This window comes from Antechinus flavipes, chromosome 3, assembly GCF_016432865.1.
Source record: "Antechinus flavipes isolate AdamAnt ecotype Samford, QLD, Australia chromosome 3, AdamAnt_v2, whole genome shotgun sequence".
Lineage (NCBI taxonomy): Eukaryota > Metazoa > Chordata > Mammalia > Dasyuromorphia > Dasyuridae > Antechinus > Antechinus flavipes.
In genome coordinates this window covers 559,140,606-559,158,760 of record NC_067400.1, presented here as the reverse complement: position 1 = coordinate 559,158,760, position 18,155 = coordinate 559,140,606, and the positions used below count along the sequence as shown (strand labels likewise).

The 18,155-nt window shown below is 35.8% G+C and overlaps 1 protein-coding gene across 1 annotated transcript in view; it reads left to right on the top strand.

Moving 5' to 3' along the window:
* CSMD2 (CUB and Sushi multiple domains 2) overlaps positions 1-18,155 on the top strand; it is a 1,001,023-nt gene that overhangs the window by 576,287 nt on the left and 406,581 nt on the right. The window contains exons 7-9 of the mRNA XM_051987630.1: positions 3,261-3,338; positions 9,922-10,009; positions 10,808-10,932. Of these exons, the coding sequence (XP_051843590.1) occupies positions 3,261-3,338; positions 9,922-10,009; positions 10,808-10,932 (291 nt within the window). The remainder of the gene's footprint in view (positions 1-3,260; positions 3,339-9,921; positions 10,010-10,807; positions 10,933-18,155) is intronic.

Below are 18,155 nucleotides of genomic sequence, written 5' to 3'. Positions count from 1 at the left end.
ATACCAATTCAATGAGAGTATCCCCATAAAATCTTCTGATCTCTTGTACCTTTCTAATACTTAATAATAACAGTATTTAGCTTTAAAAAATACTTTATACCATGCCTTATATAATTTTGTCCTTATTCATAGGTAGAACAGATATAATTTTAGAGATGAGAAAACTGAAACTTACTAGTGCTAGAGATTCTCTCTACAAAATATTTTTTTTTCCCTTTTCTGTGTTCAACATAGGCAGGCTCTCCTATTTGGACTCCTTTCCTCACTTCTGTTTGTTTCAATTTTGACAACAAAACCTCCAATTCCATTTACTACATGATTTCTGTGCTTCTGGGAGTACTTCAGTACCTTGCCTTTCATCTGGGTAGCTGTAAACAGATGATTCCACATCATATACTTAGATAAACAAAGTACATTTGGGGAAGATTATTTTTTGATTCACTGTTGCCTTGATGTGAAAAATTTCTCTTGCCTGTGGTGGATACTACGCTGAGGTTAATGTGACTGCTATTGGGTACCTTGCAATCCTCCCCTATGGGCTGGGGTATTCCTGTCACAATTTTATTGGCATTGAACTTCACTTATCCCCAAATTTGTGCCTTAATAAAGAAGCACATATTCTGTTTCATAGGAGCTCAAATCAGCTTGAATTGCTCGAATTATTTTTTTTTGCTAATGCCCTCTACTTGATAATATGTCTATATTGGTGTTCACTAGGAATTTTACTGCTGGATACACATGGAAAGTAACACACATTTTTCAAGGGGATTTGAATGCATATCAAGAAATGCCTGTGTGTGGATATAACTGGATTTCATCATATATTCAGTTAAGATGAACAGAACTTCTGAGAAAGAAATCTATGGGGAGGTTTATGATTCAGGCACAAAATTATTCAGTCTGTATTTTTCCCCAAATAGACATCTTATTGGTTTTTTTGATTTTGATTTTTTTTTTGATTATTGCTTCAGGTATAGAGCAGATTTGAGCCTAAACTATACATGGTAAAAGCCCCATTTTTTTTTGTGGTTCCTGTTTGCCTTAAAGCAGGAGAATGTAGAGTGCTGCTAGTAGTACTGAGCAATTGAACCTAGCTAGTAGCAGCACTTTTTGTCAATGTTGATAAAACTGTCCTAATCTACAACTGCAAAAGTCCTAGACAAATGGAATTAATTAAACTCCCAACACTCATTCTGCTAAGGGAAAACAAAGGCCATACTTCAGCTGATCAGGTAGAAACCCAAGAGTACAATAGAAATTCAGAAACAGGGATTAAGATTTAGGATTCCCAGCTACCATTGTGCTTTGTCTGGCATTATTCCTTATTTTTGCCTCTATTGTATGGTTGGTATGGCTAGTTATTCTCAAAAATACTTCCCAGCTCTAACATCTCTCCTTTTCCTTTAGTCATTACCTTAGTATTGGACAGCTCAAACTGGAATCTGTTGCATCTTAAATTCAGCATTCTTGCTTTTCTCTCAGACCCTCTGACTCCCAATTTTCAAATTACTGCATCCATGTAGGTGCCATCATTGACCATTCTCTCTTACCTCCTATATCCAATACCTTGCCAAGTCCTATCAATTCTGCCTTCTCAATGTCTCTTGTATGTACTCTCTTAGCTCTCTGACACTGCCACCATCTTGGTACAAGCCCTGATCATTTGATATTTAGATGACTGCAAAAGCCTTTTGTTTGGTTCTCTCTGCCTCAAATCTTGGCTCTAAAGGGGAAAATGAGGCAGGTAACCTTGCACAGCCCTTCCTCACTTAAATCCAATTCACTTGCATGTCATGGCATCAGCTTCCTGATATCATGGTCCTCTTCAAGAATGAAAGACAAATAACAATTCTACTTATGTCAAAGTGATCTTTCTAAACCTCAGCTATGACTATATCATCCTTTTATTCAGTAAAGTCTAATGACTCCTATTACTTCATGATTAAATATAAAATCTTCTGAATTTTTAAAGTTCTTTATTACCATCCCCTCCTACTTTTATAGTCTTATTTTCTTTTTCTCTCAGTTCCAAACTATGTAATCAAGTGACATTGGTTAGTCTCCTTGCTCTTCTGACTTCCCTCAAGTCCTTGATAAAATCCCATCTTTTACATCATGTTTTTCCTGGTTTCCATTAATGCTAGTGCCTTTCTTTGTATGTAGTTATTTGCTTGTTATCTCCTCTGTTAGATTGTAAGCTCTTTTAGAACAGGAACTGTTTTTTGCTGTTCATTTGATTTTGTATTCCTAATGCTTACCATAGTGCCCATGAACTATGGTAAGCACATGGTAAGTACTTAATAAATGCTTATTGCTGTTGTTGTATTCTAGATGCTTTAATAATGTATAATTGCTGTCTCCTACCAGGCAGAAATCCCTAGGTTGCTCTTTACCTGGTGTTAGCATTTCTTGTACTTTTATTTTATTCTCGTCCGTTTCCTATATGATTACAGTCGGTCACAGCTGCACAGTCACAGCTCTGCTTTTTGAAGTAACCAAGGGGCCAAGTTTGTCAATTTTGTTTCCATCCCAGTCCTCCAAAGCGTACCTGCCTTAACTCCCGCTTATTTATCTGAAGTTTAGACAAAAGGACCTGAGAAGTGGCTCACGTGATGGTGTAAGGGGGAGGGACATTTGCATTTTAAAATATGAACCTGGAAACACTCATAACCAAAGATTTGCAATTGTTACTAGTTGAATGTTACTAGTGAATGTCAAGTGAAGGATTTTATTATTCACTTAGGCTGCAGATCATCCCTAAATAGTTTCCTATTTCACTAATGCTTTAAGTCAGCTATCCTTGGGCAAAGTAGATATAAGCAAGCTAAATAAAATATAGCTAACATTTATAAAGTGTTTTAAGGTTTGAGAGTCTATTATATTATTTCTTTTGAGTTTCAGTTCAGCCCTGGAAGTACTATAATTGCAATCATTCCCATTTTAGAGATGAGGAAATTGAGGTTCAGAAAGATTCAGTGATTTGCCTATGGTCATGCAACTGCTGAATGCTGTGATGGATTTCAATCCGGATCTCTTTTGTTTCCAAGTGTAATACCAAGGATTCTGTACTATATTTGTATATTCATTCAAAGACCTTGTTCCTGATCAGCTGTGAGTTTAGGACATAATAAGATAGCCTAGGACCAATTATGGAGACTAACATGAAATTTTTGCTTTATAAATAAATTCTCTAGCACTGTTCTAGATTCTCTAGTCTGGCACTAAGGTAAACTGCTCTTTTTTTCTTCTTTTATCTCTAGTCAAGAAACAAATCGAATTGAAATCTCGAGGAGTGAAGCTGATGCCCAGCAAAGACAATAACCAGAAGACATCTGTCTGTAAGTTCTCTAGCCTCTTGATTTAAGAGGTGCTAGTGTTTTCCATTCTAGTTATTGATCTTCCTGGAGCCATGGTTCTCCTTTTTGTTTTTGTTTTTGTTTTTTTGTTTTTTTTTGTGGAATGCTAAGATGCCCTTTAAAATTTTTTCTGCATTTATTGCATCACCTTTTATTCTGTGCTCTCTTCACAAACATATACTAACTTTGGGAGATGGCACAGGGAGGAAGTGAGGGAAGAGGGGCCTGGGGATTTATATTATGGTATAGTTTGCCTTTTCCTTGACTAATCTCTTACTTTTCCCTTCTTTCCTTCTCCCTCTTACTCTTAGTTTCCCTTTCTTATCTTCCTTTCTCTCTTATATTTTCTCTTCCCTCTTCTTTTTCTCTACCTCTGAATTGCTTTCCATTCTAGGTTTTAGACTAGAAACTGTTAATGTTGGTTTTTTCCTCTCTTCTCCTCTCCTTCCTTTCATTTTCCTCTCTTTTTTCCTCTCTTCTCCTTTTCTCTCCTTTTTTCTCCTCTCCTCTCTTCTCCTCTCTTTTCCTCTCCTCTGCTTTTCTCTCCTCTCCTCTGCCTCCTCTCCTCTTTTTCCTCTCCTCTCTTCTCCCTCTTCTCCTCTTCCTCCTCTCCTGTCTTTTTTCTTTTCCTTTCTTTCCTAAATGTTTTAAATCATGTACTTTAAAATCAACCAGGTTTTCCTGTTGCCTTTTCAACTTCTTCTAGTTATTCTTTGTAGTAATTGTGATCCTCAGCATGGTAGATACATCCCTCAAAAATTGTGATTCCTGCATGCTCACATTATGCCACCCCAAACTGGCAGCTCTTTTCTTCACCACTTCCATATTTTCCATAGCTCCCCAGAGAATAGTCGGGGCTGATTGGTTTATCTCATTTAATAACCACAAGGTATGAGGGGGAAGCATTGTACTCTCATCTGAACCATAAACTTCATGCCTTTCACCTTCCATTCAGCATATTGGGCCATGAAGCTCATGCCCTGCCTAAGGGAGTAGGCCTCTATGTAGGCTTTATGCCAAATATCCAATGTGTCACTTTTCAATCCCAGTCTTCATCAAGAAAGAAGTTTGGAGGAAATTTTAGAACTATTTCTCAATCTTTCCCCTGCTTTCCTCATCTATAGACCTTATATTTGAGCTAGGCAAGACAGAGAGCACCCACATAGCTTGGAAGGGAGGGAGGGATACTGAGTGAAGGAGTACCTTTATCTCATTTAAACTATTCTTTTGATCAGTGTGGAGTGCGAACTTAGGCATCACTATTGGTTGGTGCCAGTTTTATGTAGGTGAGAAAGAACAGGATCCCAACCATGAAAAGTGACCTAGAGAATCATCTTTAAAAGCAGAACAAAATGGGATACCTGAGCAAATGAGCTTCTTTAGGAGAAGAGAAAAGAGAGATAATTGGACACACACATTTTAACCTATATTCTGGGAAGGACTGTGATGTTTATTTCTAGGTCTAGAGGTGAAAACAACTTTTTTTTTTAAAAAGCTAAGTTGATATTATATTTGGTCTTATTTACTGCTCGATTCTCTATAGACAAAAGTAAATTTATCTGTTTTCTTCTTTATTTTTCTCTTCTTTACTCTCTCTCTCTCTTCTTCATTCTCTATCTTTTCTTTCCTCCTCTCTATCCTTCTCAGCTTCTCCTTCCTTTTCACTCTTTTTGTTCTTTATTCTTTCCTCTTTTTTCTTTTCTTCTATAACATTTTAGTCTTTGCCTCTCTTCTTTCTCACACCTATTTCTTTCCTCTTCTCTTTTCTTTTTCACTGTTCTTTCTTCTTACTCTCTTTCCTTCCCCTTTCTTATCTTCACTTCTTTCTTTCCTATCTCCATCTCTTTTTTCCTCTCCTAATTCTACTCTTCTCTCTCCTATTGCTCTTTTCTCAACAGTCCCCTTCCCCCTTCCTTTTATCTTTCTTTCACTCTCATGTATTCACGAGAGGCTAGAGAGCACAAGTTAAACCTTTTCAAAGCAAAATCTTTGTGTATTTAGAAAACTAGGTACTCTTGGACCAAGAGCTGGAACTAGAGATCTATCCATCTGCTTACCCGGTTCTTGACCTAGGACTTGATAATTACCTTTCTTACTTCATTTGAAGTTGGGCTATTCCAAATCTGAAGCAAAGTTAAACAAAGGAATATGCACTTTCCTAAGGACTTTATCAGTGCTCTGTAGTGGGACTTAATTCAGTTAAAAATTATTTGGCATCTATTATGTTCAGAATACTGGCAGATTTTAAGGGAAATAAGAATTTGATGAGATTTGATTCTTGCCAGTAAAGGAACTCAGACCCAAATTTGCAAACACAGGAGTGACAGCTAAGGGTATAGTGAAAAATGTTGGGGATTGGAACTTGTGAGGCCTGAACTCTTTGTTTAGTTTATTTTTGTTTGTGTGATCTTGGAAAATCTTCATCTCTAAACTTCAATTCTTTGAAGTGTAAAGGGATATTGTTCTGGACCTTTTTATCTCACTGGGTTCAGCTGATGCAGTGTAAAATTTTAAATATTTAAAAGAATCAAAAACCCTTTGCCAGTCTGAGAACTGATTATCTTGAACTTTCCTGGAAAGGAATTAAGCCTCCTGTTCCACACATTATTTCTCTTGATGATGTCCTAGAGAGACCACTTCCTTACTATAGTGCATATTAAACTTTTACTGCAAATCAAGTTGTTTATTTGGAGCTCAATCAGAGCACTTTCCTCAGGAAAGGAATGATCTGTTTTGACAATTCTCTATCCTTCCTCTTCCTTGGGTAATATAAATGCCCCACAGATTCTGTAGTTTGCCGATATATGTCTTATGAGGATAACTGGACTTTGGGTTCCTGCATCTTGGCAGGCTGTGAGTTCTGCTAGCCAAATTTTCCTACCTTCTTTTAATTAGAAAGAGTACTTCCTTATAGTCAAAATTTAATAGTCATGATACACTTACTGGAATAGTGCCTTGCCCTTGGAGACTTGTAGGTAAAGTGTTTTATTTGTATTTTTGGGAGGATAAGATAAAGATCAAGCTTTTCCTTCCTCCTTTCAATAGTCAGTAAATTGCCAGGCAAAACAATAAAGTCACAACTGGTGGATTCTGAGTAGTATAGTAAAGTTGTAATTGACAAAAAAGGGAAAGGAAACTCCATCTGTAATTTAGAGTGTAAACAGTTCATTAAGATTTAAGTTTCATGGTTCCCTGGTAACTGGGATGAATTCATTTTAGAATACAAGAACTTGTTGGATATTTTTTGCAAGAGAAGAGTTGGTCAGTAGCATACAGCATCACAAAAAGGATTTCTGATTTCAGGCTGCCATGGCTAAATTATATTTTTAGTTTAGTAATTAAAGAGGAAAACTGCTGCCTGTTATTTTATCAAAATTAAATACTAGGTAAACTATACCATAGCACTCTCCCCCTCTACTCTATCTTTCCATGATTATTGCTCTCTTATACCTTGTCTTGGTATTCAGGATTGGAGGAGAATCAGAAAAGAAGTTTCTGTACTGTTGGAGTTTGTCTAAAATAAGATCTTTCTTGATATGTTTAGGCCTTATTCATTAAAAACTGAGATTTGTAGCTATGATGGAGGGCACTTGGGTCTAAAAATGGCACCTTTGGATTGTAGGCAGCATTTCCTTATCTCCTGTCCCTCTGTGGATTGGTATCATATTGGTTGAGAGAAGATTGAAGGTATAAGACAGAAAAAAAGGGACGGAGTGGGGGGGATTTTTTTTCCTTAGTATATACTGGGAGAATGACAGTTTTTGCACATCACTAGTGGGTATATGTATTTATCTCATGTGTAGTAGATGCAATTATTTATGTATAAAGATAGGTAATACTGGAAAATGCCTCCAATTCACACAATTCTCAAAATGAGTCATCTTCTTTCTCTTCTTTGCCCTATCCTTCCCTTCCACTATGACTTTAAATGACTTGGTAACCTTAATGCTCTTTCTTGGAATATTCTATTTCTTTCTCTAAATCTATAAGGACTATAGGAGACGGGTCAGAATGAGAACTTGATTTAGTGTATGGATGAAGAGAGAGGGAGATGATTTTTGTTTTGAAGGATTGTTTTGTCCATCTTATCATGGGGAGGGCAAGCTCTATGATTTTTATGGAGAGAGGGAGAGGGATGGCCTTTCAATTTGGATCAATGACCTTTTTATGGAAAAATTAATAGGTATGGGCCTTTTGTATTTTCTACAGGACAAGGTGTTAGATAATAATGAGTTAGACTAGATGCTCTTTGCCAAAAAATAAACTTTGTTAGTGGGCTTAATATTCATTTGGTGCAGTTTTTCCAAGTTTTTCTAATTATTCAGAACCCTTCTTTTAAAACATGTATTTCTATCTCACCTGTAATCTAAAATATTGTCTGTATTAGTACTTCAGCCTCACATGGTCTTGAACTAGAATTTGTCTCAAATCGCACCTCAGCCTTACATGTTAAGCACTGACATTTCAGTTGCACGGTCTACACTGGCTCTTTAACTTCTTGTGGGCTACACTTGTACTTCAACCCCAAACTGCCTATACTAGCATTCTAACTTTACATTACCTGCCTTAGCACTTCGGTCTTGCCAACATAAGATTGCACTCAGGATTGCTGCTCTTGATCTCCAACCTCATTATGCTTGTGCTAGCTGTCCAGCCTTTCACTGCACTACCAGGATGTCTTTGCATTGCCTGTCATTACTCTCCAGCCTGTGTTTGGAGATAGTGGTATGATGCTAAAAAGAGACCCTGCTTCAGTTCTGCATGAGGCTTGGGCATTTAATATTGTTTATATGCTCCTCACGTAGCTTCAGAAGAGAGGCATTTGCCTTTTAGAAGTTTTTCTATAGATCTCTTTGGGAGTAAAACACCTTGTTCCTCTTTGTATTATTTATCATAGGAAACTGTTTAAATGCTTAGGGCCTATCTGGACAGCTGTCTAGTTTACACCATATCATCCTGCTCCACACATTTTTGTCTTCTCCTTATCCCCTTGACTTCCTGACAGAAATGGCCCATGGCATATTAGGAAGGTAGTTCTGGAGTGGTATTTGGCTTGTTTGCTCTCTCCACCCTGGCCATAAATATTCATAAAGACCCAAGTTGCCTGCTCAATTCCATGGGAGGAAGAGATCTTTGAATTGACTCACATTTTTTGTCTATATATGTCCACCTCTAAGAACATATCTCTTCTCTGACCTCCATACACTTTGAATAAAATATGTCCTAGTGGGGTTTTGGGTTTGCTGAGAACCTTTGAGTACAGACTGTGGCCTCCAATCTCCCATTTTAAAAAACTGTTTTGTGTAGCGGCAGCTGGGAAAAATGCTGACCTGTATGGATTCTTCACTTTCTGTTTACCACAAAAAAAGAGGAGATGAAATTGAGCTGTGTATTGGAATGATCAAATTCAGACGAATTTACTTTCCAGAATGGCTTGGTGTAACTTGCCTAAGTGCTGCAAGCCAGTGGATTTCAAACTTTATTCTTTTCTTTTTTTAAATGCTTAGCTGTAGACCTGCCCCTCCTTCTACAAAAAGGCTTTTGATGGTAGCAAGTATGATTACGCACAGTATTTAAAGGCCCAGATCACAGAACCCATCTATTAGTGCAGTAGAGATGTTTATTGCCATGAAATAGGAATAGTAGGATATTATGATGTCTAAGAGTGTGTGTTTTTGCCTTCTGCCTTTTTCTCTTCAGCCCTAGCATCAGTGCCTAGCTAGCCATCTTATTTTATTTAACCTTGCCTAGTCTACTAAAAATGGAATCACAATAAAATGTTGTAGATGTTTGGGAAAGATTATTGTGCATGAGATTTTGGTGGAATGTGAAATTTAAGTTATCATGTTAAAAAAATCTCCCTTCATCCCTGTTAGAGTCATCCATGTTTGCGTTTGTACTTGTGCCATTTAACAGATGAGAGAGATACTGTTTACTTGTACTATTTAGTTAGCTATGGGTAATCTTTGGGATGGGAACTTGTCAAGGGGAAATTTCCATATTCAAACTCAATAGTCTTTAGGACCTCAGGCTGCTATCTCTTACCTTCTTTATTATTTGTAATCATGCATATTTATACTTTTCTTTGTTTGATTTATTTGTCTGTTTGGGGGCTGAGGCTGAGGGCTATATCTTATACAGACTTAGACCCTCAATCTGGGGATAGCAGGACTCGGGAATAGGCTACTACCCAAAGGCTTTGTAAGGGTTGATTTTCATTGCTCCCTTAGAGTGAGGTAGAGTACTTTCTCATTGATTCCTGCCATCGAATAAGGAAATTGGGTAGTTGTTCTATAGTGTGTATCATCTGCCTCTGTGTCCTAATGAAATTGCCATATTTCAGCCTCAACTTCATTAGAGTCAAAAGAGATTTATCTGTTAAAGGTAAATTTCCTATCTCTCCCCAACACAAAATCTGCAACTCCCCAATCCCACTCTAACAACGCCTCCGCCTCCAAAGCAACAGGCCTTTTCTGTTTCTGCATCTATCCACACTGAGACAATTGCCTGATGAGTGTTTGCCTATGATTTTCTATCTCTGTATGTACTGTTTTTTGCCTTGTAGTAACTCAGGTTGGTGTATCCCAAGGACATAATATGTGTCCAGACCCTGGTATTCCAGAAAGGGGCAAAAGACTAGGCTCAGATTTTAGGTAAGTTCCTTTTAGATTCCTTCTTTTTTTGCATGTAGAGTGTGTGGAGAATGTGGGGACCTAGGGTTTGGCTAGATATTAGATAGATATTAGACTAGAGCAGATATTAGAAAAGATTATGAAATTTGGTAGTGGATTCAGGTTCCTGTCTTATAATAGCTGCCATTTCTTATTTTTTGACAGGAAAAATGTCTTGTTTAAAATGTTTACAATCTTATACTTTGGGCACATATTAGTCCCCCATTTGCTCCTGTTCTTCAGAGTCACTCTTAGTTTACTATATTGAGCACATTTAGAAAGTAGAACACTATGTTAAATATGGGATTCAAAGAATTCTTCTTGTCAGTTTGTATTTGGTTTGGAGAACTAGGAAGGGACTCCAAGTCCTTGTGAATCTAAAAAATCCTAGCTTACTCTTTCCCTCCAAAGTTTACAACTATCTAGTGAGTCTCCCTGAGACTCAATATTTATTTAAAATGCATGTGGGTGAATTACCCATTACTAGTAGCAGTGATCAATATTTAATCTTATTTTTCTGGAAATTGCTGTTTTGTTCATCAAGATACCTGTTAATTTACCCTAACCAAATTTTCCCCTTGAAATCCATATGAAGGAGTGGTCTATAAAAATCTAAATGAAACAGAAACTTTATAGAGAGAGAGTCTTGAGTTTTTCATACTGTTAATTGTGAATTGTATTCAGGGGAAAAAAGAAAGTTACTAGGGAACACTATGAGTGTGGGGTGGGTAGGAGAGTTGATCTGCAGGACAAATGTCATGTCAACTTATTGTCTTTCAGATTAGGTTCAAGCATCCAATTTACCTGCAATGAGGGTTATGATCTACAAGGATCCAAAAGGATCACCTGCATGAAAGTGAGTGACATGTTTGCTGCCTGGAGTGATCACCGACCTGTCTGCAGAGGTGAGGAGGGTAGACTAGTAGGTGAGGAAAAAATCATATGGGATGGTGATAAGGAGGTAGGGTCAGGTCTCATAGAAAGAGGTAGACACAGGAAGGCAGGTCACAGAATCTGGACTCTTGCTATGATTAGATTCTTTATTCCTTTTGGGACATTAAACATTAGACTTTAGCTTCATCAGAAAAGTAGAGAGAAGCCAAATCTAGTCTGAGATCAGATAGACAATTATTTTGAAATCCAGAAAAATGGAGTATGAGAGCTACCCTCTAGAATAAGTATCATCATTCATTTGTTTTCATTTCTTCCTCTGAAAATTTCTTACTTTCTTTCACAAAAAAAGGAGAAACACTATGGCCTGCCTTTAAGTATCTGATACTTTTCTATAGTATTTAATTAGAGACCTGGAGGGAAGGATAATAGGCACAGTTCTTTCTCAGGATCAGTAGCCTTACAGATTTCTTCCTCAATTCAATTTAGCAATACATAATAAGTATCTATAATATACAAGATAGTACATTTGTGACCCCCCCCCTCCCAAAAAGAAAAACAACAACAAAAAACCTAATCTCTTGCTTGCCTTCAAGGAGCTTATAATTTTATCTATACACTGATAGCTAAGGGTAGTTTACTGAAGGTTGACATAGCATTATTGAGAAAAAATTAATATGAAAGAGATGATCTTTTACTGATCTAAGAAACTTGGAATCACTGAAAATATCACACAATTTGCCAAAAGTGATCATTTGATTAATTTTAAGCTTTTTAAAAATTTAAATTGCTTTCAAATAAATAATATTTAAGAATATTAAAAAATTTAAATCTATTTATATGTAGTACCTGTTTGCACATTTATATTTAGATTTATAGATCTATGTGCAAACTTAATGTATTAATCATCTAATTGTAATGCCAGAGAAACTGAGGCAGGAGAGAGATTAGAGAGTTTTTAATATTTTATTAATGGGAGAGTAAGATTGACTGGACAGGACTCTTGTCTCAAATTATCCAGTGCTGAATGGGAGAATCTCTAACCTTTATGTACCTTTGGAGACAAAGAAGAGGGAAAGCGCGAGAAAGTCCCTGTCAAGCTGGAAAAGGCCATAAACCAAAAAAACAAAAACAACAACAACAACAAAAAAAAAAACAAACAAAAAAAAACAAAAACAAACAAACAAAAAAAAAACAGAGACAGGATGTCTGAATACCCAGAGATAAAGATGTCAGTGAAATATCTTGGAATATTTTAGAGGGATATAGTAAATTCTTGAGGACAGAAAATAATCAGGAGGTCTACTTTCTTGTTTATCTTGCTTGGACTAACAATTTATAACCTTAGAGTAATTGGTCCTCAGCCTTAATGGACCAGAGGGAGATTTACAGCTTATGGCAATAATTAGGGAGACTGAGACAAGGGAAACTTGTACAAGGAAACTGAGTCAGGACAGTCAAAGAGAACTGTGGCATAACATAACTTAATGTTATTACCTGGTCATTTAAAATTAAAATTAAAAAGCCTTCATAATATTCTGAGATACAATGTATTTAGTATATTATAGATAAATTGGAATTTGGGGGGAAAAACTTACTAGATATAGAAATCTTTATTATTTTTTTCTAATAATTTTTTATTTTAAACACATTGTTTTATGAATCATGTTGGGAGAGAAAAATCAGAGCAAAATGAAAAAACCATGGGAGAAACAAACAACAACAATAACAACAACAACAAAAAAAAAAAAAACAGAAAAAAAGACATCAACATAGCATTGTTGATTTACATTCAGTCTTCTTAGTTCTTTTTCTGGATGCAGATGGAATTTTCTCTTCAAATTCTGTTGGGATTGGTTTGGATCACTGAATCACTGAGAAGAACCAAGCCTTCACAGTTGATCATCACACATTCTTGTTATTATTATTATTTTGCTATTATTATTGTACAATGTATTCCTGCTGCTGATTATTTCACTCATCATCAATTCAAATAAATCCAGGCTTTTCTCAAATCAGCTTGTTCATCATTTTTTATAGAAAAGTAATGTTCCATTATCTTCATATACCACAACTTGTTTGGCCATTCTCCAATCAATGGGCATCTACGCATTTTCCAATTCTTTGCCTCCATAGAAAGAGTTGCTATAAACATTTTTTTTGCATATGTGGATGCTTTTCCTTCCTTTATAATTTCCTTAGGATACAGACCCAGTAATGACACTTGCTGGATGAAAGAGTATGCACAGTTTAATAGCCCTTTGGGCCTAGTTCCAGATTGCTCTCCAGAATGATTGGATTATTTCACAACTCCATCATCAATGTATTAGCATCCTCTGTTTTCCCACATCCCCTCCAACATTTATCATTATCTTTTCCTGTCATTTTAGCCAATCTGAGAGATATGAGGTGATAACTCAGAAGTGTTTTAAATTGTATTTCTCTAATCAGTAGCTATTTATAGCATTTTTTCATAGGGCTAATATAGCTTTAATTTCTTTCCCTGAAAATTACCTTTTCATATCCTTTGACCATTTACCAATTGGGGAGTGATTTGTAGGCTTATAAATTTAACACTTCATTATATGACTAGAAATATAAAAATGAGACTTCTTTATCAGAAACATTGACTGTAAAGATTTTTTCTAGATTTGTACTTCCCTTTTAATTTTTGTTTCTGTTGGTTTGTTTGTGCAAAAAACTTTTTAGTTTAATGCAATCAAAACTGTCCATTTTGCCTTTCATAATGTTCTCTAGTTATTGTTCATAAATTCCTTCCTTCTCCAAAGATCTGAGAGGTAAATTATTCCTTGCTTTCCTGATGTTCCATACCATAGGTATCATCCTTTATGCCCAAATCATATACCCATTTTAATCTTATTTTTGTATGGAGTGTAACATAGGTCTATGCCAAGTTTTTGACATATTATTTTTCACTTTTACTGGCAATTTTTGTCAAATAATTTTTATTTTAGAAGCTGGAGTTTGGGGGTTTATCAAATACAAGATTGCTGTAGGCTTCAGTTATTGTATTGTGTGTATCTAATCTATTCTACTGATCTACCACTCTGTTTCTTAGCCAGTATCAAAAGATTTTGATGACTACTTTTTTATTATTTTTTTTAAACTCTGGAATGGACATCCTTTTTGATATTGACAGCCATCTTAGGTAAACATGTATTTGTTTTATGATCTGTTTGAAATCAGTTAAAATGTCAGTGCTCATCATGGATAATGGAAAACAAGTTTCCTTACCAATTCATCTAATTTACAAACTTATATGATTTTATCATGTACAGAAAAATAAATTTTGTTTGAAAGGAACCCTTAAGATTTTATTTTGTTCTACTAAGACATAGTATTTTTAATAGAATTATACAATTAAGAAGTAGTAGACATAGTAGGGTATTATATTTTGTAGACTGATATGATTATAGATTTAAAACTGGAAGCAATCTTTGATGCCATTTAATCCAACCCTCGCCTTTCCTTTTCCTTATTACCATGAACTCTGCTACTTTCATTGTGATCTTCATATCTATATAGTCTTCATAGTCTATCATCCTTCTATTGGTTATCTGTAGATAGCATATATCTATACATATGTATTGAGTGTACATATATACATGTATGTATATGTTCACACACATATGCACTCACATGAACTCAATTATCATCTCTCTGCCAATGATACTGAGATAGATATAGCCAATTTTTGTTTATTTCTTACCTGAGCTCCTGTTTTGTATTGCCAATGGCCTTTTAGACATCTTGAACTGGATATATGAGCTTGGAAGGCTCTACCATGGGTTGGGTACCATTTGCATTGGAAGTATACCTAAATTTGCACATCTTATATATCTTTTAAGCTACTAAGTTCTGCTTTGTGAGCCTTCTTTAATGCAGGCATTAAAGTTGAATGGTCTTTTGTTAGTGTCTCCTATGGCTCATAATTGGTTCCAAAGTTCTTCAGAAATACCTTGAGAGTATTTTTATATTGCTTCTTCAGACTTCTGGGTAAGCACTTGCCTTGTGTGAATTCTCCATAAAATAATGTTTTAGGCAAATGTATGTTTGACATTCAAACATACCAGTTCATCAAAGTTGTACTCTCTGTAGTAGACTTTGAACCTTTGCCTGAACTGCTTGAGTATCAGTATCTGATACCTTATCTTGCCAGGTGATTTTTGGAATCTTCCTAAGACAGTTAAAATACTATTCAGTTTCCTAGCATGGCATGGTAGACTGTCCAGGTTTCATAGACATACAACAATGAGGCTTCAGTTTGGTAGACAACCTAATACTTCTCTCCCACACTTTTCTTTGGAGCCTTCCAAATTCTGAGCTAGCTCTGGAAATGTGTATATCAATCTCATCATCTACGTGCATATCCCTGTAAAATCTACTATCAAGGTAAGTGAACCTGTCCATAGTATTCAAAACTTCTCCACTTGCTGTGATTGGTGATTCCAAAAGTGGATGGTACAATGCTGGCTGGTGGATTACCTCTTGTTTTCTGTTAGGTCAAAATTAGCATAGGTGACAGAAAAATAACACCCACATTCAGCTATAAGACCCCATATGGGAATGCAAACTGTTTAAGTCTAAGAACTGGGGATTATTCAGAACCAGTACAAGGATACCATCATAAAATCTGGTGTACTATACTGATGAACTTCTCCAAGTTATCAAGTTTTTCTATGATCTTCCCAAGTCCTCACAAATTACAGACTCAAAAACCATGGTTAGATCAACTAATATCATAGACAAACCCCTGAACTGCTCCTTGCATTTTTCCTGGAATTGTTGGGCACCATATCAAATATCCATTGGCTCTTTTTGAGGTTACACTACCTCTTGGGTAGAGGACCATCTTCCAGGTGAAGGATTAACATATTAAGGAAGACTCTGGCAAGAATCTTGGCAGTAATGACTAGAAGAGAGATCTCCTTGTGACTGTCACAGTTCAACCTATTTCCTTTTCATTTATAGAGATAGGTACTGAGGATATACTTAAACCACTGGAATATAGCCTCCTCAGGTCATGTGACCTGGAAAATTTCAATCAACTTTTGTATGAGCACTGGTGCCCTTGTCTTGTAAATCTCAACTGGAATAAAATCAGCACCATGTGCTTTGCCACAAGAGGAGCCTAAAACCAAAAGCATTGACTGCATTGAATAAACCAGTAGATAAGAGTAAAATTAAAGATAATATGAAGAATGAAGAAGATTGAAGGTCAGTCTTTCTGGAGAAGACATGTGATTACATGTACATGTATGTGGGTTTGTCTTCACAAATAGGTGAGATAGACACCTTAGTGTAAGACAAAATGAGGAGTAGGTAAGAAGTTAGTTCCTACTGAATGTTGTAAATTTTTTTTTTCTGTGATGAAAGAGTGTGGGGAAAAGGTAAAAATACTGGGATAGAATGAAATTAGGATTAGTATTAGGAATGAAATTGCAGTAATCATCTTAAACACAGCAACATCAATAACTAAAGATAAAATAGTTCTTCATAGATCATAGAACATTTTGCATTTATTGTTCTTCACAGCAGTTCTATAAAGTAGATACTTTTAACTGAGATTGAATAGTTAAGTGATTTTCCCAAAGGCACACTTCCAGAAAGTATCAGAGGCAAGATTTGACTTTGGATCTTCCAGATTTAAATCATAGAATCCTATCAAGATAGGACAGTTTCAGTATTAATAAGAGGCCATTAAAATTGGCAATTAAAACATCATGGAAGAAAACAGTTTCAATTGAATACTGAGGTCACAAGTCATATTGTTCAACAGATTTATAAAAGATGGAGAAAAGGAACTAGATTTTAGCATAAAGTAGTCACTTAAATGCTTATTAGCTGATTTACAAATGCTCCTGGGATGATTAGACCTATTTGAATTATAGTTTATTTTTCCTGCTGATCTTTTTTAAGCTTTCTGGTGCTTTTTGCTTTTTGATGAAATTTTTTTTTTGTTTCCATTGTAAAATTTTGCATTAAGTTTGTACTCAAACTAGTGTTGTTCTTGGCTACTATATCTCTAAGAGGATTAAGTACTTTGTGGCTGGTGTGGTTTCTGTGGTAAACCTTCCCTCCTTAAGGTCTACTTTTCATTGATTTAAATTCATCTAAAATAGTAATGATTGTTTATTATCTTTATTTTAGAATGTTTTGCATATGTATCAACTTTATTCTAACCAACTGATTTGGAGCTGCCTTTATTGTATAGTGTCTTTTCATTTTTATCTTTCTTGTAAATTTTGTATTTACTTTTTTTTTTTTTTCAGTTTGTCAGTGGCCTGACTGCATGAGGATTTTTTTCTTTGACAAATCTTTGCTAAATCTATAGCAAGTCATTTCCTTTCTCTTAAAATATGGTCAATTTATTTTTCTTTGTACATGATGTTGTTTACTGCTTACCACATCCAGGGTATTCTTCCTATTCTCAACAAAACAAATCATAGTGTCCATATGTGCCTCTTATATTTCTTGGTCTTGAATCATATTTTCTCAGTTTATGGGAAAACTCTCTCAGTGGGACATATATGTAAGCTATTATGTTTAACTTTATACTATTTTTGAGCATATTATGCTATTTTAAATATAAATTTCTTGCCATTTCCTCACTATGTTGATAATCATCTTCATCTAAGTCTTCCCCATCCACACCTCCCTATTACTGTAGAGAGTGACACCATTCTCCTAGTCTCTCAGGCTCCTGATCACAGTGTCATCTTCAATTATTTACTCCTTTCCATATTCAATCTGTTGCCAAGGCTTATTTCACTTTTGCAAAATCTCTTGAATACACCCAGTTCTTTTCTTTGACATTGCCACCTTTCTAGTGCAGATCTTCATCACCTCACTCCTGGATTACTGTAGTAGCCTGATGGTATGTTTGCCTGTCTCAAGTCTTCTCTGACTCAAGGCCACTTTCCATTCATCCACTAACCAGATATGATTCATGTTACCCTTCTACTCAATAAACTTCAGGGACTCCCTATTGTGTCTAGGATCAAATATAAAATACTGTTTGGCATTCAAGGCCTTACCCCCCTCCAACATTTCCAGTCTTCTTTTATTACTCTTTGACACATACTTGTTGGTCAGTGACATTGGTTTTCTGGCTCTTCCTTGAATAAAACACTGCATCTTTCAGGTCCAGGCATTTTATTTGGCTGTCCCCTATATCTGAGATGTCTCTCTCCTTATCTCAAGCTTTCTTGCTTCC